General features: G+C 46.5%; 2 protein-coding genes across 2 annotated transcripts in view; one reads left to right on the forward strand and one right to left on the reverse strand.

Annotated features, from left to right (window-relative positions):
* Window positions 1-8142, reverse strand: part of LOC135388872 (4-hydroxy-2-oxoglutarate aldolase, mitochondrial-like) — an 86437-nt gene extending 78295 nt beyond the window's left edge. Inside the window, exon 1 of the mRNA XM_064618725.1 lies at window positions 8115-8142. The gene's annotated coding sequence lies outside the window, so the exon portion shown is untranslated. The remainder of the gene's footprint in view (window positions 1-8114) is intronic.
* LOC135388873 (uncharacterized) overlaps window positions 1762-21492 on the forward strand; it is a 110034-nt gene continuing 90303 nt past the window's right edge. Inside the window, exon 1 of the mRNA XM_064618728.1 lies at window positions 1762-2007. Coding sequence (XP_064474798.1) covers window positions 1950-2007 — 58 coding nt within the window. The 5' untranslated portion in view covers window positions 1762-1949. The remainder of the gene's footprint in view (window positions 2008-21492) is intronic.

Here is a 21492-nt window from a genome sequence, read left to right on the forward strand (position 1 = left end):
CTCAGCTCGACATGCATATATACTTCTGATGCCACAGTACATTTACTAGATGTAATCAAAATATTTTCTGATGTCAGATGCTGTGGGAAAGACAAGCGTCGCACACTTTATAGAGATAGTAGGTTACTCCTTTTTGGGAGTAGATGCATTGCCATGAGTACACTCTTAAAAATGAACTTCACTGCATAGCACGCTCCTAGCCAACCATCATCTCAAATGATATCGTTATCTGCCCCGATTTGTTGAAAACGGGAGGCGTACGCCTTTTTTGTGACAATTATGAACAGCATATAAGTATCACAAAAAAGGCGTACGCCTCCCCTTTTCAACAAATACGGGCAGATAACGATATCATTCGAGATGATGGTTGGCTAGGAGCGTGCTATGCGGTGAAGTTCATTTTTAAGAGTGTATGTTTAGTAACTATTTACTCTAGTAACTATTTAGTTACTCTAGCCACAACCATGTCTCTTTCGTAGCTCACCTGTGGTGTGTGCTCTAGAGTGTTTTGTATTTTTTTTATTTGCAGGCCCTCTTGAATAGCTCCTGCGCATACCGAGAACCCCTTCGACCTGGGCAGGTGACCTGCGTGGCTCGACGCCTCCCCGCACGGCCGTAGCGTATGCGACTCTGTGGCGTATTTGTAGCAGACGACACTTGAGTGGCAAATGAAAGCCTATCTTCCCTTGACGTCACGGCAGCAGCGTCGCGACACGCCTCCAAATTCCTAATTTTTCAGGTTGTTTTCGTAAATTGAATCACGCAGTGAAAAGACATTGTTCAGGGTAAATATGGTGCATGTTCGCTTCTGTAAGTTTCGATGCCTCGTGCAATCAAAAATGTCTGGTACCGAATTATCTCAAAAGATCCCCAAGCATTGTTCGTCTTTCTTTTTTTCTTTTTTTTTTCGGAGAAGTTGGAAAGAAATCAGTCCTTTCTTCTGAGGGTGTTGAAACAAAATTTCGTGTCGCTTCCTGCGCGAAGCCAAAAACACGAAGGAATAAACAGCACGGTCTCCTGATGTGCTGCCATCTATAGACTGTATAGCACAAGGCAAAAGCACACAAACGGGAGAATCCCCAAAGTGGCACCAGATGCCACGGGTGCGCCTGTCTGGACACTTTTGGCGCTAGTGTCAAACCAGTTTTGTCGTGCCGCTTGTCAGAGGAAAGTGCGCTTCCTGAACACATCACTTCCCAGTAGAAGATTGAGCATTCCTCGATCGACAGCATACAATGTCCTTGAACATGAAAAATGTTTTTCGAAACGTGTAATCTCGACGGATGTTTTGACATTTGTGACATTTCACTACGCGTTTTCAGAAGCAGAGGTAGGAGTGTTGTTGGTCTGCAATCCTGTTGCGGTGGAAAGCTGAAGTGAAAAAAAGAAAAAGAAAAAAAAAAAGAAAATCCCCAGACGTTTATTAACGACGCCATTAATTAATTTAGGCGCAACTGTTGTTGACATTATAGGATAAAATTACTTACTTAATTACTTGTACGTTAAGCAGGTTCAATGCTCATCGCGTGACACACAAACAGTCTAATAAACCCAGCCCGCATCTTTGCATGCAACGAGTCAGTCGTCGATACACAATTTGCATATTTCCTCACCAACCTGCCCGCTAATCCCCATCTGTATACCTGCTATCCGTTAACATCCCAACGCGTTCATCTAACACCACCACCCCTTCCACTGAGTGACAAAACAAAACGACAAAACTTCCCTCCACTCTTTCAGCTTCACTTCCGGTACCGCGGCGTCACTTCCTCTCCTGTCCGCGTGGTGCATGCATCGCGTCTGTCCGATTCGCGTCGGCTGCGAGTACGCGCGTTATTCGCGAGAGCGCATCCGTTGGTAACGTCGGGAGCTGGTGGTGGGAAACACGAGGATTTTCTCTCATCCGCTCGTTCTCTTGAGGATTACCCAAGGAATACGTTCGTCGTTGGATGCAGGTTACCGCCGACATGAACAACCCGCTTTTGCTCACTGCATCGGCGATCCTCGGTGAGTTCTTTTTTTCTTCTTCTTTCTTTCTTTCCTCCTTCCCTCTTCCGGATAATAGGGCAGCTGAGCTGCGCTTTTGTCCCATCGTGGGGGCACTCGGAGACCGGCTGTTTCGAGAAAGTTTTCAGTCGGTCTACCCGACTGCCGTGTTTTCTCGAACGCGGGCCGCTCTTCGTTGACTGTTCTCCGATGCGTAAGCGAAGGGGAAAAAATAAATAAATAAACGTGGTTGTTTCTGACCTTGCCTTCTCGAAGATGGATGATGGTGATAAGACACATATCATTTACTTGTTGGGCTAAAATGTACCTGATAAAGTGGTGTGAAAGCGCGAAAACGAGAACGTGTTTGCGCGGCGAAACAAATATCTATCTGTGTACGTAATTTTTGTTTTCAAATGTTTCGGTGTAGCCCGCTCCCGTGTTTTATAGGAGCCACCATCTCCATATTTTTATTCTCTAATTCTGATCCGATCTACTAGTGTATGTGCAGCGCTCTCCAAGCTACGTCGTCGCGAATTACACGTATTAAATATTTTATCTATTACGCAGCGAAAATAAAACGCCCGAGACGAGTGAGTAGATGCTTTTCATTTCATTCACTGCAATATTTGCGTTTTTATTCCTAGTCCGGTAGCGTAATTCCGTTCCACTTCGTTTCGAGAGTGAACTGCGTCATGAACATTGGCGGACGTGATGAGCGAACAGGTGCAGACGTAGCACACACACGAGTCACCTACTGAGAGTGCGAGAGTGGTGCAGATGTGTGCAGCTTGTGACCGACATGCAACGCGAGAAACACTGTATGCGCGCATTGCCTCCACCACTGCGTCACAATGACATAGAAACAGGCGAGTATACTCACAGTAACACATGCCCGCTATAGTGGCCGACTAGCAAGGTTCGTCACGATACTTGAGATGCTTATCGAATGGGGTGTTCTCTCCCCTCTACAAGCCCGTGCACTGTGGGTGATAACCCACCATGGAGGGTGGCGCATCCGATGATGATGTGTCGGGCATTACATCGAGTCTGAGCTCCTAATTGCCAGAGATAAGAGCTTGTTGTTTTTTTTCATCCAGGGACAGTAAAACGAAGTCTATATGTAAGTCACTTCTGAACTGTGACGCTGTCCACGGTCAACGTTTCACATTCTCAGAGTCCGTTCCGTGCAGCGAAGAAATCGAAGCTTAGCGGATTCTCCGGATTCCGTCGGAAAACGGGACAACAGCAAATACTGCACTGCGGCAGGTTCGGTTTACTTGTGAGCTCCGGTTGTCCGTGAGTGTTCGCCCACTGATCCCAAGGTCGCTGGTTCGAACCCGGTCGGGGACGCCAGCAACTTGGTGGTAGGGTACAACTAGCCTTGACAGGCTGACAGAATGACCACCGTGGCGTCCTTCATGATCATATAGTTGTCTCGCGACGTAAAGACACGTATTAATTATTCGTATTAATTATCCGTGAAATGCACTATTGTTCAGAGCATAGTCCGGATAGAAGAAAGATGGAAATTGCTAAATACAAGAGTATCATACGTAAAAGAAAAGACACGACTGAGCCCCCGAACATCAGAGGTATGTCGTTTTCGATAAACGTTCTGCGTTGTGTGTACAAGGGATATTACAACACCTGTATCCAACCTGTGGGGCAACTCGTAAGGGCTCTGAACAGCTGTAACATGTCTGGGACACGTCGTCCCACATGTTTCTAGACGGAAAAGAATACAATTGTGCCGAGTAATTTTCCAGTAGACCGTCAGCACATCTGTCTGCGAGGCGACATAACTGGTCACGTTATATTGACACCATATTGGGGGCGAAATGATAAGGTAAGGAGAGAAGCTGATGGCAGAGTTTCCACGTGTGATGATTATATTTCTGAGCGGTGAATATAATAGCCCACTCATCATCGACTTGCAAGACCCTAGTAAAGTCATGTCTTGCTCTACAAGTCATATGTAGGGATCATATGACTTTTTTTTTCTGCAATCATCATCATCATCATGTGCACAGTTCATTATATCCAACACCTTTACTCATTTTCTTCTCAGTTCCGCGAATCATTCGTTGCACGGCATTATTGCTTTCAAGACATGCATGCGGCAAGTTCTCCACACTCTGTATGTTATTCTGGCTGCATATGGTTTCATTCTCTAAAACCGCGCGGTCGGATCTGACTGTGTTCATCCTTCGAAGCACGCAATTTTCCTCTGTAATGGTCTCACGTTTCTTGCTGTCTTGCATGCAGAGATCTTGGTACTTTTACATATTGTTTAGTACACATGTTCATACTTTTGAGCGAATATGTCAAAGATCTATTGCCTGAACAGTGGAACGGTGACCCCGGCTGGGAGAAGATATACAGGTGAACAGGTTACGCAGATATTGACAGAACACTTGAAAGAGGCATTTGTATAACATATAGACAGACTGCATAATTACTGAAACCGTATTGCGTATTTCAATTATTACGTATTTCAACTGTATTGCGTATCACGGCTTGGACTTTGTACTCATTTCTTAAAGGCGTCCCGTAGTATAGAGTGAGGTCAACACCGCGCGAAATTTCTCGTGTATAAGAAACGTGCTCCTGCAGCGAAGTTCCGTCCACCGTGATATCCGACTGGGAACATAACTATGGATGAGCTCGACGTGGTCCGTCTATTTGCATATCTATGATCACGCTTCTCGACACAGAACCGTCTCACCACGAGCCATCGGTGACTGTCTTTGAGACTGTAAATCATAAAACGGTCATGATAGTTTTTTTTCTTTAAATTGTTGTTTCGTTATGGGAATTTGTTGAAGAGATGTTAGCTGGCTTGCTACTCCCATGAAGAAGGATGGGGAGGTGGAGGGAGAAGTGGTGGGTAATACATATAGTGCATAGGAGAAAGAAATAACTCAGCTGTCCATTCCGTCCGCAAAATTTTCCCAAAACACGTAGTCTTCTTCGAGTTTTTGAAAAGCACCGATCCCTCAGCTGTCTCAGCATGGCACATATTACAGTCATCTGTAGTAACTGACATTACTTATCACCTTATCAACTGTCATTGAACAGGCCAGAGCTGCCTTGTTAACATACTGTAAACCTTGTCTGAAGAAACACCGTGTCTCTCGGTTTTTTCGTTCGATTAATCGAACGAAAAAACCGAGAGACACTATGTTTGTTCTTCGTATTTGTCTATACGTGTCCCGTGTCTCTCGGTTTTTTCGTTCGATTAATCGTCCCGCACCAGTTAGTCTGCGCCCTCTCCCTTTTGTGTGGTTATATTTGACTGCACGTAGTTTTGCGACCTTATTGCGCAGTTTCAGCCCCGATCAGTATTGTGCATTGTCCATGTGTTTCTCTCCCCCCTATAGAATATCTCTTGGGCCCTATACCTACAATAAATAAATAATCATAACCAATCATCCAATATTCCAGTCCGACGCGTTCGATATGTGCTGTTGTTAACTGAATTATCGCGGCATCAGCGTGCGCGATATTTGCTATTCGATATTCCCGGTTTTAGTCTTTCGAAACTGCACTGTTCAACAGCTCTGTCCGAACAGGAACTGAAAGCTGACGCCGGAAGTCCCATCGAAAGCCGAAACTTTAACGTCAATGCTGACCCTTTTATCGGGAATCGTCATCAAGGCCGACGCAGAACATCCCCTCACACACAGCCGCTGAAGATCCACTTTTAAACTGCGGAACGGTCTGTTACTCTACACGCGTTTATATTTGTCTCCTCCTCTTTTAATCTTTTTTTCCGCGCCCAAATGCAACCTAATCCTTCCAGAGGGGGCCCCCACTGCGCCGGGAAACGTCAACGTAATCGGGTACCGTACACAGCGCTTGACTTTCGCCCGGCTTACACGGCCGTTGAATAGAGAACCAATTTCCAAACCCGATAGCTGCTTTCTTTCACCAATTCTCAAACGTCTCTATTTTCTTCTTCCGCGCTTTCTTTCCTTATTTTACTCCTTGCACGTCCACTCTGCTTCTATCTCTTCCTCTTCAATTTTTCAACCGTCTACTCCGTAGGGGACGAGGGCCCAGTCACGTGACCCAGCTCGGGGACGGTATATATAGGGACTCGTAAATTAGTTACCGAAAGGGTGCTGCAAGGCAGAGCAGCTGAGATCCTTTCGATACCTTTTTTTCCGCGCCGCCGGGAACGTTCATTACCGGAGCGGAGCAGCCCGAGCGGGATTCCGTTGGGAATGACCTATCTCTCTATTCGAATCGTCCGCACGAGAACAAATGCTCGTACAAATATGGCGCGCTCTTTGTTATACCTCCTTTCGTTCTTCCTCCCCCTCTGTGCCCTGGGAACGAGGGATTCCTTTCTAAATTTCTATTAAAGAGCCTATCACGGAGGCAATTAGTCGGAACGATCGCGCTTTCAAACGGGTTGTTTTCAGAAAGGAAAAAAGGACATCGTCATTAGCTTGCGGACCGTCACGAGGTTCTGAATCATAGCCATAAGATAGTGCGTGCTTGTTATTTTGTGACGACGATTACGTTGGAAGGAAGGATGGCAGATGTCGCCGAAGTGCGCAAAAGGAAGTTGAGGATGCTTTAAAAAGAAATAGGGTGGCTACACACAGAAGTAGAGACTTAAAAAACAATGTGACGTAACGGGATATATCATGAAATGGAAGCAAAAAAACCCGCAATAACCAGCAAGGAACAACAGAGGGGCTTTTCGATATGAAGTAGTACGCCGCGGAACGACAATTTCGACAGAACAATTTTTCGGGGATCAAGCAAGACCTTAGACAATCCCATAGGAGCACTTCAACTTTATTTCTACGTTCATAGTATTGCATTTTATACATGCATCGTAAGGTCGACCGCAGAACTCAACAACGAAACTTGTGCTTCCTGGGCAGTTGGTGCGGAAGACAAAATAAAATGGAGTGCGTGATGGTTTCTGCATACGGTTCGCACATTTTTCTGTCGTGTAGTGATGTGACAGCCAGTGTGTTTATCCTAGTTGATGCATTTAATAGTATTTACAAATACGAAGCAGGCATACTGCATCGTACGATGATGGTGATAGGAATGCGTAGAAAGTATAAGGACGCAATTCGAGAGTCACTTAGCGTAACGACGCAACCACTTTTTTTCACAAACTACAACCACGTCCATCGGGGGCATTCATGAAACACTATTTTGCATTTGCCTACCACCGGGTAACGTCAGAAAAGCCACGCAGTCCCAATTCGGACACACGTCCTCTGACTCTGAGGCTCTGACGCATCCGCTCGCCTTTCCCCACCCCCGCTATATACATATTACGCAACGCGGCGTCTCGGGAATGTTTGTTTACATGCGAGAGCTTAGAATTTTGCTACTGCGCTATCGCCAAGCCTCGCTTCGCAACGGAGCTAATAGGGACCCTATCAAGTTCCATATGTGCCTTTCCCAAGCGATAAACCCCAAGAGGTGGTGGAGGAGGAGCGGCAGCTTCGGAAAGCGGCTTACTGTAGCGACTCAGTCCGCTGGAACTGGACGAGGCCTGATAAAGGTCTCATACTCCCGAAAGGGTCTCGGCCAAAGCGCCCTCGAGATTAGATGAAAGACTTAGCAGGTGTGTGAACGCTTCTAAATGACACAGGGCGCGGCAAAGCCTTCGCTGGGCGCGTGGAATATACGGACGGCTTCCGTGTGTCACACTCGAGGTAGATGAACTTTGTGGGCGCAAGCCATATTGTGTGTACGGTTCTGAACGGATTGCTTTTGGAGGTTAGTTTCTGTTAAGCAGCGGGTCTATGCTTTCGTTGAACTGCAGGGTTCAGAAATGGGCATATCAATCCTTAATTCTACAGCCAAGGCTGCTTAACATTTGCGGGATTATCTCAGTTGTGCGACCTGCGAAATCCTCACCTGTGCGACCTCAGTGGTGCGAAAGGCAGTTTACAGCTTCGGAATCTTATTCGAACTTGTAGGGACCATACTTATGCAGAACATTATTTGCAGCGTTACACGGGCCTGTGCTGTTTCCTCTACAGACTCGTCGACACATAACATAACCATTACAGAAAACGGTTATGATCTGTTCGTTATGTTGAGCATTTTCCACTCAATTGGTCTCACGGACCTGTCATGATACTTACAACCTGTCGCAGTGCCACGTGTGTCCAGTTGAAGTTCACATCTACCTAAAATGATAGAAGAAAATTATGAAGAACGCAAACGCTGATGAGTTACTTTCCTGCGCTAAAACAATTGCCGCGTCGTCGTATTGCATGATACACACAGGCACTGCTAGCGACACGCTTATCTGAAATCAGCACCCTGTGGTTTATCTCATCTCAAATCTCCAGGTATTGCAAGATCGTGTATTTTGAGTAACAGACACGTGCAACAATTCTCAGGACAACCAAGGAAATATGGGCTGCAGAACTGGCAGGCGATTCCAGACAACCGTGTCGCAAGCAGTACATAGGAAAGAAACCGCAGCGAGGCGTACGTTGTACGCGAACAATGTTCCATCGAACATCTGTGATTTTACAGCGTAGCTATGAAAACCTTCTTCCCCATTCAAGCAAAGCGCGCTTCACAACGAACTATCGTCGCCTGCACTTGTGCGCAGGCGCGGAATCGACACACGTTACTCTCACGTGTCATTCAACCGCGTTACAGTGCCCTAGAACAGTGTTTCCCAAACTTTTGGTGGTGACGGACCCCCGGAAGCGATGAGAACCAATTCACGGACCCCCCCCCCCCTCCCCCCCACACACACACCGTCACAGCCAGTGCATAACCATCAACCGCGTCAGCTGCTGCGTGCTTTCGATACAGCTTCAGAAACGATTCCGGACTGGTTTCTTCTTGTTTGTATGTGTATGACGCGGACAAACGTCCATTGCAGGACTTTTCTATCAGAAAATAGCAGCTAGCCGTTGAAGCATGCTTGTAGCAATTTTGGAAGTTCTGGGTGTTGGGCGCGTGTTTGTGGGGACGAAAATCCTCACTGAAATGTGAGAGACGATCGCGGACCCCCACGGACACTCTCGCGGACCCCCAGGGGTCCGCGGACCACACTTTGGGAAACACTGCCCTAGAACTAGAAGATACTCTTCTAGGGCACTGTAACCGCGTTTCGTTCGAGGTTTTCGCTGGATTGCTTTGACTTGATGGAAGTGAAATAAAATGGGGAGTGGACATTTTTTTTTTTTTTTTGTTCCGAATTAAACGTGCACGGCGAAACATTTCCAAGCGCGCAAAAACTTGCAATTATTCTTAATTACACTTTTACTGGCCTTCGCTGATCGAACATGTTTTGGAACATTCTCCGCGAGAAACGAAATAATGGGAATATTTATCATCTTTCCTTTTTTTTTTCCTTTTTATTCCCACTTATTCGGCCGTCTGCTTCGTTCTTCTTTATCGTTATGGTACTTCTTCCTTTTACGATAAATGAAGTGGCGCACGAACGCCATAAAGGGGGGAACATTTGTTTTTCTTTTCTCGAGTTGTAAGAAGCTTTTTAACAGAAGAGGAACCCCGTTGTAACGAAAAAAGTTTTTTGAAACGCCTCTATCGTATAGCATGTAGTACGGGGGAGAGTTGTCTGCTTCAAGTAAACATTCGAGAAAGGGGTAGTGTTCCTTTCTCACGCTCAGTTGAATCGCACGATAACCGGTTTTCTTTCTGTATCTCTTAGCACCGCGATACAACTATGGCTATGAGTGACGCGCACACCTGGAAAGATGGAGGGACTACAACTGGGAGGAGCGAGACACAGAGGGGGTACCTTACATACCCGACCGCCATTAGAAGGAACTGTGACCACTGTGAATAACTTTCAATGCTAGATCTAAATATCCGAAGAATAAGGGTGACTGTGCGGAATACACTGTGGACAATTCGCAGAAGACAAAAAGAATAGGAAAAACGCGTCATTGCGGCATAGCTTTAGTTGTATTCGAACAGCAATGTCTGCAGTCACAAGCAGCTGCCGCTGCCGTTTTTCCAAAGTAGTTCAGCTCAGCTACAGCCTCCGTCGTTGACTTTCATTGCCATTCTCTTTCAAATACCTTGCAGTGTAACTTGTTTTTCCCCAGGCAATGATAATCAGATCACTGGCAGGCTTCATTGCGCTGAATACCAGCCGTACATACTCCATATCGAGGTCTACAGCTTTCAGTTAGCGCCATATTTAGAAGGAACTGAAAGCCTTGAACGCTTACCGACCCGTCGTGACTTCGTTTAGAAAGACGGGCTCGACCTCGAAGCTTTGTGTTCATGATATGCATGCCGAAGGGGAGAGGAGGACCCGTTGTGTGACCTTTCGAGGAACTCCCCAATTTTCGGCGGCGAGATCGCTTCTATTTATAATGCACGATCGCATATAAGTAGGTGAGGAGGACCCCGATGCGCGATACATAGGCCCCATAAAATCTCAGAATTTGCCTGGGGGATTTCGGAGATTCGACGGCTACTGTGCTGGCTACCGCGCCTAAAAAGAAACAGTTCGGGTTCGGGATAGCATCGTTCCTCAGGATAAACAGAAGAAACAGAATAAACGTAAATAGATGCGGTTGTCGTTATTAGACATTGCAAAGTATGTTTCCTTCATAGGTCGTGACGTGCGAGGAATAACTGTAATGGGAGATGATCGAGTGAATGAAATAAAGCGTGAGACAGAAACCTTCTGAGAAGGTCTAACAGCAAATATAGAAATGATTATGTACTGACTATCTGTCTTTCGGAACATTGAACTTTGAATTGAGAATAACATGGAGATTGTGGCTCTACAAGTGTGCAGCCGGTTACCTCAGCTAGCCTGTGTACCACTAAGGGGCGGTGTGACCACCAGGGGGTGGTGTGATGAGAGCATAGAGAATGAACAAGTGAAAACATGATTATGAAAAGTAATCAACGGGTGTGCAAGATGGGTCACCGCTACGGTACACTGTTTTGTATTGACACCATATGCGTCAAAACGTTTTGCACGCTGTTCGGAACACTGATTTTCCCTTTTCCGCTCATTGTTTCGGTGTCTTTTTTTTTTTTTTTTTCCTAACACGAGGAAGGTGATGGATGAATGCCACATTGTGGGGGCGCTTCACCACGCCCTCTTGCGTCAAAAGCACAAACAGGTTGATGGGCCGCTCTTGACTACCATTTCCGCCTCTCTTTCCGCTTTACTAAGCGGGACCACTTCACGATATCCGCTATATCGAACCGTTTCCGTCTACACAAATTGAATCATAGTCCACAGAGACCAAATGAAAAATACACCGCACCATTCTAAGAAGAAAAAATAAATAAATAAGAGGACGACGACGGTCCTGAAATAACATCATCTTTTATTCGTAGTTCTTTAGTCGCACGATCCGCTACGCTGGAAAAATTCCGCATAAAAGCTCACAGCCGTCCACGTCTCAGAGAAAAAATAGAAAAAGAAATATGAAAAGAGAAGAAGAGTCCGGCAGACTAGACATGCACTCTCATCGTAACTCCCTTATTATTTCCCGACGCACTCCTTCTCTCTCTCTCTCTTTCCGAGTAAACTCTCCATTCCTGCTCTCTATCCATCTACCACAGAGAAGGAAGCGGACGGACATCGACTAGATACAAAACAGAACCGCACACATTCACCGAAACAAAGTGGCCAGGCAAACGAAGAGAGCACGTATATGCTCAACACCAATATAGCCCGAACCTTAAAGACAAGTATAGAAGAAAGAGCAAGTAGCCCAAAAGCGAAAAAAGCGAGTCCGACAGCCGGGCACGTTTCGCAGCCTTCCTCGCGCATTTTTATTCCCGCATCACAGTTTCTGTGTTGCACAACCGAGAAAGAGTTCTTGCAAATCGATAAAGTGTGGACGCCAACGATTGGGACCGACAATAAAAGGAAGATGCCACGCAAGGAAAAAAAAAGGGGGGGGGGAAATAAAGAGCTACGGCGAGAAGCGGAAGAAGGCGAAGAAAAAAAAAAAAAAAACTTCTACGGTGTGCCGCCGAAATTTGGAAGGCGGTCCATGCTTTCCTTCTTTCCGATATCGTTTTTCTTCGCTTCGGTGATACGTCTTGGGATGCGTCTGTTTGTGAGTGTGCGGGATATACAAAAAAAGAGGAAGTAAAAAAAAAAAAGACATTGTCATACTATACGGGGCAGAATGTATATTATTCGCGTAATGTGGCACTCGGAATAACGTTTAATGTGAAACGACCGGCTCTTGGGCCGAGGTCTCTCGAAAAAGAATCCATCTGCCGAATTGGACTGTCCCGCCTGGCAGATTGAAACTGCGTGAGTGTCCTCCGTGTCTTGTTGTGTTGTGCTGTGCTTTTAGAGCGGCGGAAGTCTCGCGGAGCGTACAGACCTCAAGGAGATGCAGGGTGGGGGAGAAGTTGGATTGGATTTCGTGTTGTCGGAGGCATCGGGCTGTGCCATCAGCTTGGTGTGTACCTTCGTTTGCATGATTCATAAAGTGTGTGAAGAAGAAGACTGTAAGCCTTATGTCGGGGATTCTTGTGTAATTCACTATCTGAATCTTACGTCTTTTCCGAATTAGTAACATGCAGAGCTGCTTTGTGCGCGCGATATTCCTATTCACATTCACAAGTTATAAGGCGCAGAAGCCTCCGGCTTATCAAGGAGAGCGACGTGCGTGGGAAAGAAGGCAAAATATGCCGCAGAAAAAAAAGAAAGAAAGAGAAGGATGCTCGTAATTAAAGCTGTCCGCCACGCGGACAACTTAGACAACATCAGCCATTTTCTCTCTCTCTCTCTTGTTTGTTTGTTGTTATTGCTAACTCAACCGGCAGTAATGGGTGAACTGTCGTCTCATATACCGATCAGGGATCGGAACCGGTATTTTTTTCGGTCCGGTTCGGGTTCGGGTTCAGGCATATTGGTTCGGTTCGGGTTTAGCTCCGCTGAACCGAAATTATCAGATTGAACCGGTTCAGGTATATCGGTTCAGGTTCGGCTCAGGGAGAACCCCCACCCCCGCACATACACAGACAAAAAAAAAAAAATCTGTCAGTGGTCGGGGCATTTACAGGGATTGGAACAGTTACTTTTTTCGGCCTCGGCTTAACCGGTCCACGGGCAGTAATTTTGCTACATGCAAGCAAGCTTACGCTCGCCGTACACGATTGTAAGAGAAAGGTGTGAGATAACCGTTCAGGTGAGCAAAAAAAAAAAAAAGGTCGGTCAGTAGTACAATTAATTCACCTCTGAACCGATTCCCGAACCGGTAACCGTATCAATTTTTTTTCGGTTCAGTTCCGGTTCGGCTCAGGACAAGCAAAAAAATCGTTCGGGTACGGTTCGGTTCGGGTTCGTCAGAAAATAACGGTTTTTGCCGGTTTTCGGTTCGGGTTCAGTTTCGGTTCCGATCCCTGATACCGATTGCGTGACGGTGTCATTGGTTAGTGATGTGACGCACGCTGGAGTAGAGTATAAAGCGTGTATAGCCCTGTTCAGTCAAGAAAGCACGTTTAAACCCCGCCCCACCCTTGTTCCTATTGGTGGTCTCAACGTCTTATTACTCATACTTCTATGCATTGTGAATGCAGGCCATGTCACGCCGAGAAGGGGAGGTACACGGGTTCGAATCCCTGTGTCGGCTGTGCTGTCTGGGGTTTTTCCTCGGTTTTCCTCAGACGGGAGGCTGTGAGACATGTGTCGGCCCAGTTTCTTTAGAAGTCGGCCCAGGACGCACATTCCCCCAGAGCGTTGGTCGTGTCGTTGCCCACGCACACGTGAGGCCGACAGCGCCTGGGTGGGTCTGCACAACGACACATGTTTGGAACTGGCAATTGGTGCAGCAAACCGGCTGCACCAACTGCTAGTTCAAATATGCGTCACCCTAATTTCCACTGTTTCCTTCACGAGTAATTCGTGGGTCTTTGTTGCGAGAATCCCCTTTTCACGTTCGGGCCACATCAAATCTACAAGCTACGAGGTGGCCTACAGACAGTGGTTTGGAAGAAGGGCGAAAAAGACTCAAATGAACGCCACCTTAGAGTATAACACTTACACTCCACACATATGAAGAAGATGAATATTTAAAAAAAAATACTTCCCAACGGAGAATACAGTAATAGAACCCAAGAAGAAGCGCCCGGAAGATCCCCACTTCCGCCACCATTCCCATCAGCCGGGGACACACACGGAAGCGGACATCCGTCAGGCAACAGTGCACTCTCTTCACCTGACACCTTCCTGCATTTCACCTCTTTGGCATTTATTTGGCTCGACACCGCTAGAGGTCTCCGGGGGCGTCTTCGTGTGACAGCAGTTGCCCTTCCGGTACCCAACAACGTCTTCTACTTTTCTCTCTCTCTCACTTCCTCTCTTCTTCCGCGCACTTGACAACCTCCGAGAAGGTCTCCCCCCTTTTACCCCCGTCCTGCCCCGGGTCTCCGCCCTCCATGCACCGCGCCGACTCTCGTTTATCTTCATCGTGTGAAACCCAAGAGAGAGTCGGGCTACTTTTTCTCGTTCGACGGTGAACTTCGTCATTTTTTTGCCCCTTTCTTCCTTTCTGTTTCGCTTCTCTTTCTTCAATTCTAAGCAACGCGCAGTTCGAAAACAATAGATCTGGCAACTTCTTCCAGTGCCTTCTTTTCTGTTCTTCCTACCTTATATTCGCTGAACGTTTAGCTGCACCGAGCTTTCATTTATTGATCAAAAGAGAAATAAAGATTGATGGTGGTGTAATTGTGAAGTTGCGACAATATGTCATCGCTATATAGGGACCCTTACGATATTGAAAATAGGTTAATGTGACGTGAGCTGGCCGCGCACGTTATCCAGGAGAGGGCGCTCTTGCTGAACTGGTGGCCTGTGGGGGCACGTACTGAGATCTGTAAATTACTGGATTGGCCCGCAGTCGAGATGAGTAACAGACACGCTGTCTCACCCACTGCTTCCTGTTACATTACTATAGGGCCCGGATCTTTAGGCATTTGCCTATAAATTCGTGAAAGTGCCTAAACGGGACATATTCCAGTTTGCCTGCCTTTTTCTCGATCTCATTTCATAATTGCATTTTGTTAACTGTCCAGGACCTCTCAGTCCAGCTCTTCGCGCTTCCAATGTATATTTACGCACAGTGCACATATTTACGAACAAAAAGTAAGAACGAGATTGCTAACTACGCTTACTCTTTCGTGCGACACGTGCAGCAAGGCCTGGTTTTGGCCTCCGACGACCACAAGTAACACGGTAGAAGCGTCGTGCAAGTGTGTCTTATTAGGTCCGTGCGCAATGATATATTTTCTTTCGGTTTTTTAATTCACGGCCGTGGGTTACTTTCATTCCGGTAACTGGAGGTACTTTGGTTTTGTTCGGTACCTTGGTTAGCTCGAAGATATTCAGACAGAAGAAGGGACGAAGAAGGGATCAAGACACGCAGCCTTTACTTGACGTTTCCAAACCTTCAAGGCTGGCTGGGATATTGAAGACGTGATTTGTAAAAGGGTACCTTCGGGACAATGAGCGATTAAATATCAGCGTAAAAGTGGTGGTGCCCTCCTGGGATCGGCCCCATGCGTAGCAGTATTCTTACTAGGAGTTGAAGCCAGCTCGTATAGAACCATATTATTTAAACGAGCGCGTGCACCCGCATATCGTAAAGAGCGTTACAAGAAAGTCAATATACATCCTCAGGAGAGCGTGGCTATTTGCTCTTTGCACTGCCTATATTTTAATGCTATTGGAGGATTAAATGTCTGCCTAAATCCGGGACCAGCGGCATGGCCGAGTGGGTTAAGGCGTCCCGCTTGTTGGTGGTACTCAAGGTCGTGCTGAAGACTGGTAGGTGGTGGGTTCGAATCCTACCACCCTCTGTGCTGTCCCCTCCCGCCCGCTGTCCCCCACTCCTTCCGGCTGTCCTCTACTCTTTCCATCATTCGAATTGTCTGTCGTTTTCACTCAAACGCTTTTACACAAATATCGGCACAGTTCTGAATGAAGTCTGCCTAGGATGCACAATCCCCCTCCTCCTCCATTCCGAGCATCTTGTCATGCTGGCAGAACGCTCGAAAAACAGGTATCGAGAGAGAAACCACTCCATGCGACCACAAACAGACCGACACTCGAATCCATCACTTCAAACCCGACCGGCTTTTTCCCTCTTCCGTTTCAAAGGCTTCTTCACCATCCTCCCACATACCCTCTCCCCTCATAAATAGGCAAGTGCTGCCCTTTCCCTCGTTTCCAATTCAATTGGCAGATATACGCATGCGTCAATTTGCTCCTACCGCTGAAAACCATCGATATTCGCCCCTCACTTCGGGTTTCCGGTCGTTTTGTTGCTGCGGTGTCTCGCTTCCTCCTTCCTCCTCATTTCATTTTTACTTCGTCCTATACTTCTTCCTTTTTCTTGGCATAAACAGTGCTTAATAAGCGCCAGTGATCGGGAGTGCTTCATTTGCATATCGAACGGGCGTTCGCAGAATGGAGAGAGAGACGGGCTCCCTTTTCTAGCAGACGACGCAACACAGCCGATTTCTGCTTCTATCGATCGTTGTCGTCTGCTTTCCACAACCGCATTCCCTATTGGACTGTGTGTGTGTGTGCCGCAGGCCCCGTGAACGGGAAGATTAGTGCATCACGCAATGCCGTCGATATGTACAAGGTTTAACAGTAGCGAGAGATTGTTTCTCTGCGCTTTCATCATCCTGTTACCCAGTCTTCCCTTCGCTAAGAGGAAATACTCGAGGACCAACGAGAAACCTTTACGTGGAGAAGAAAGGCTTAATAAGCTAAATGCGCTATGAAGTTCGGAGTGGGTAGTAGATAGGAAGGACTCTACCAAGGCGATACGATAAAGAAAGCTGTCAAATGAAAGATCAGAAACGTGATGGCAACGACATCAACGGAATAAGGCGATTGGCTTATCGTGTTTTCGGAACAGCTACCGTGAACACCTTCCGGTCTATACAAACTGTCTGTGTTGGGACCCAATCTTCCACTTTTCGATGTACTGTATGTATGCACTGCTCTGTTTCAGTTCACTACTGGATTTTTATACCCAAGTATATCAAAGGGCTGATACAGCAGCTCGAAAAGTTCAATTTCAAAGCTTCGTGCATGCGGACAATACCTTGAATGTTTTCGCGTGCTAAAAGTTCTCATAATCGAGACCATATTTAGAGGTGAGCGGATTCTTTTCTTTTCTTTTTCCTTACAGCGACCATAACTTTTTCTGCGTCCACGGTTCCCGTGGCGCCATCTATATCGTCCGAGCTGATTTTTCAGAGCAGACCACACGAATTTCTTAGGAGCCAGGGCAATAATGCTATCGCATTAAAAGTGTACATTGTCACAGGGCGACAAATTTTCAGTCATTACGCACAGGCAGATGCGCCCAAGTAATTTTCCATGACCACCACATGCAAGACTCGTGGTCAGCCACAAAGAGAGCACGTGTCCATCACGAGGACCAGAATAGCAGTACAGCCGTGAGAACGTCGTGGTTCTCACGTAACCAAAAGGGACTTCGGCATAGATTCCGAGAATGTGGCACTCGTGGTGACCCTTTTTCGTAGGGAAGAATGGGTTCGTTTCGTGGAAGCGCCTGAGGGTGCCCCGTCTGCCGAGGGATTAAAAAGGAGCGACCGGCCGAAAGTAGGTTGTCGTCCCATGGTCAGCGGATAGTGAAAGTCGTAACGAGATAGCGGCGGTTTTGCCGCCGGAGATAATTGGAGGTGCGGAAGGAGCGGATCGGCGAAGATCTGAGTGACGGCAGAGTTTTGAAGACATCGCAGGGAGCTGCGACAGAAGTGGTGCAACCCAGAATTTTGAAGACATCGCAGGGAGCTGCGACAGAAGTGGTGCAACCCGGAGTTTTGAAGACATCGCAGGAAGCTGCGACATTTTGTGAGAATTAGTTTTGTGTGTGAGCGTGACCAGGAAGAAGGAAAGCATCCGACGTGATCCAGAGGGCCGCCCGACAGTATCGACTGCAACGAAGCCGACCGCCTCCAAGAAACGTCCGCCTCAGAGATAAGTTGACTGTTCGAACTTTTCTTTTCATTGTACGAACTTTGTGGAACTATTTTAGACAGTAGCCGGGCAATTTGTGCGTAATTCGCGTTTAGTCGGTAGCATCGGTGTGGTGCGATACCCGCCTCATTTGTGTGTCTTGAGCGATACTTGCGCATTTCCTGTTGTGTGCTATTTCGATTGATGTTATGTCTTTTGCGAAAGAGTAAATTGTTGTTGCTTGTTACGAAAGCAATGTGTCCTCGTCCTCTTGTTCATCGACTGGCCAATCTCCACCCTACCCGCTGAGTTCGAATACCTTCATCGATCTCGGAGCTGGGGGATATCACGCACGATCCCTGAGCCCCGTGACATACATGGTCAACAAATGTCAAGTTATAAACGTTTTTACTTGCATTTACGCTTTTACTGCTCAAAGAACATTGCCATCCACAGTTGCAGAATAATAGAAGTTCAATGACCATTGGCTTCGATGATGATTGAAGATTTCCCGGGTGACACGGGTATTGTTTGCGGATTGCTCCAGACGCTATAGTTTTTTCTTGTGCTTTCATCCTTCCTTCATCATCTTCACATAATGTTCCACGTGCAATAGGGTAGGGTACTGCACCACCGCGGTGAAACACCCCATCTCATCGTCATCATTTATTGTTGTTGTTGTTGCGGATATCCGTGGGCACAGAGGCGCGCGGTTTTATCCGCATTTCAACGCGCGCGTTCTTCAAAACGTTATAATTATATATCCGCGCACACTTCTAACCAAATTGGCCGCCTCTCTACAAATTCCATATTTACCCATATGTTGAAACGTTCCGCAAAATTTACATCCGTAATTGGTTGACTGTTCCCGAGAGAAGGCCTCGACGTCTTCCATGCAATATCGATATACCGCGCAGCTCATAATAGCACTAGGCTGATACGTGGCTTCCACGCTGCACATCCTCCTCCGGGGCGAAATGTTCGGGCGTGCAACCGGCTGGAAGGTATTAAATTCTGGGCATTTCTGGGGAAAGGGTACCAGGCTTCTTTTACTTACTGTTGCGACACACGAAGCCAACGGTTCGAAAGTGTAACAACAATTTCTTCGCCTCGTGCGGTTAGGAAACCAATATCAAAGCAGCACGTGTTACCGCACAAGAAAGAAAGAACGCTCGAGAAAATTAGTGGCAGAAGCAATAAGAGAGTTTAAAAGGCGGTTTTGTCGTTCAGAAGGCGCAGGCGGAAATTAAAGCAGTGAGACGGAAAGGAATAAAACGGAGTCTCTCGCATCTCGGCGTCACAGCGTGTGCCACGGATATATTGGACGGATATAACTAGACAGACGAGTCGCACCCAGCAAGTATCACGTGTGTACTGATGTGGCATATAATTACCCTGTGCATAAAAATGGTGGCCAAGTCTCGTATTAAAGATGAGATGTTCTTGTGCGGTAACATAAGAACAGATCTGTAAGATAACTAATTACAAGCAAACCAGTTAATGTAATTAATTACAACCATTCATTGCGTAATAACGCATTAATCGTGGAAATAATTACTTAATGCGATATGATGCAATTTGAGATATCTTAATTACTTTTGCAAACAATTTATAATGCACTTGGAGTTACGTATACTATCATTCGATTCAACATGCGTTGCATTGGATACGTTTTGCATTCATGCGAAAATGTCCCCTTTCACTTTTTAACTGTATTTCTGTGATGCTTTAGCAGTCATTTCAGTTAGTCCTTTCAATAGATGCCTCTATATGTTTCAACTACTCTTCAGGGAAGAAGCATAAAGTTGTACATCAAAATTCTACGGATTCGAATGGATGCACGGCTCGGTGTAATTCAATTAGTTCTCAGGGCAACTGTATTGAAGTTACAATTACGATTTTGAAACTGTAACTGTAATTTACTTTTATGAGCATGCGGTGGCAATTGTTATTTGATTTTTGCTTCTCAAATGTTATTTGTATAACGGATCGTTTAGCACTCAAGTCATCCGCTTAACTGGTCAGCATGATTAGTATTAGAAATTTTGCAAAAATTGTGCTCCGAAAAAATTAATTCGTTACAAAAACAAATTTAGTTTCAGCGGGTTCTCCGCGCGCTGTAACGTAGAAAATGGATCAGACAAGAAAGACAATGTACGCCTTGTTGTATTGCTTTATCAATGCCCAAACTACTTTAAAGTCAAGCACAATTCGTTCCACTCCTTTATCCTTTCCAAGATGGGTTCGTAACTCCACTGCGCGGGCAAGCAACTTGTCTATTTCTTTTTACGAATCAAGTGACTCGTCTTTGCGTCTCTGATTGATTATCTCGCCCGCTCCGTCTAGGACCCATTCATTCTCGTCCACTCCAGTACATTTTGATTGATTGATTTTTAAAAGAAAAATATTTTCTCTCTCTGTGCATCCGGGTTTCTCGGCCAGCGACATTCTCCCCACCGCGTAACCCATATGATGATGACTCCGCGAAGCCGACGACGCACCGATGGAAAGCTGCCACCGAAGAGCAAAGCCATACTAATCGGACTCCTCCGTCCCATGTACACAATTAAGGGGGGTCGAGGCTGCCGAGGAAATGTGCGGTCGATACAGGAGCGCAGCAGTCAGATGAGCATCTCTGCGAATAGCCGGACAGCCGGCGACGGTTCGCTGGACTGCATCCCCTCGAGAGCCACCACAACGAGATTCGTAGCTTTCGATCCGCGACTACGATTAGGCGGGACTCCTCTTGGCAGATTGCAGTTGCTCACTTCGTTATTCTCAATGGCGGAGCGCGTTGGGATCGCTGGCTGACCGGTGTGTAAGGAAAGGTCCGGATAAAGGCGGGTTCACTGTTAGCGATACGGCGTCGTTTAGCGGCAACGAAGTTGTCTGTCCGACAGGGAATAGACGAGTTCAGAAAATCCCAGTGCTCTTTGCGCACGCATTGCATCCTGGGCACTTGCTGAGCGGGGGGTCGAAGAATAATCCTTCACATTTCGCTTTCGCTGACCTTGACACGTCGTGGACAATGGACCGGTAGGGGAGAAATCGGAACACTTTGGAGGTCACCCGTTTCTTTCGTATTAGTAAATTCCCACAGTTCAAAGCGACGCTAAGCAGTCTGGGATTTTCTGAACTCGTCTATTGGTTCCGTCTAAAAGGGGAGTTGACACTTTGTTTTGTGAAACTTGGTGCACTTACACGGGAAGTCTTCAATGATGATTGAAACCAATATGACCATTTAACGTGCGTGTAACGTCTCAACCTGTAAGGAAGTATTAGATTCAACGCTCTTTGAGAAATTGACACGTTACACGATGGGTGGCGCCACTCGCATGTTCAATGGCCGTTGGCTTCAATCCTCATCGGACACTTCCCGTGTACGAGGGGCATTAATCTCTACACAGCATCACTTGCCATGTCTCATTATTGAAGTATTGAATGTACTGTACTCATTGTGAAGCACTGAACTACTGGTTACTTTAGTTCGCTCTACATAGTTACTCACGTTCGATGATTTTCTATGACTAGAAGTATACAGG

The sequence above is a fragment of the Ornithodoros turicata genome, chromosome 3, assembly GCF_037126465.1.
Source record: "Ornithodoros turicata isolate Travis chromosome 3, ASM3712646v1, whole genome shotgun sequence".
Taxonomy (NCBI): domain Eukaryota; kingdom Metazoa; phylum Arthropoda; class Arachnida; order Ixodida; family Argasidae; genus Ornithodoros; species Ornithodoros turicata.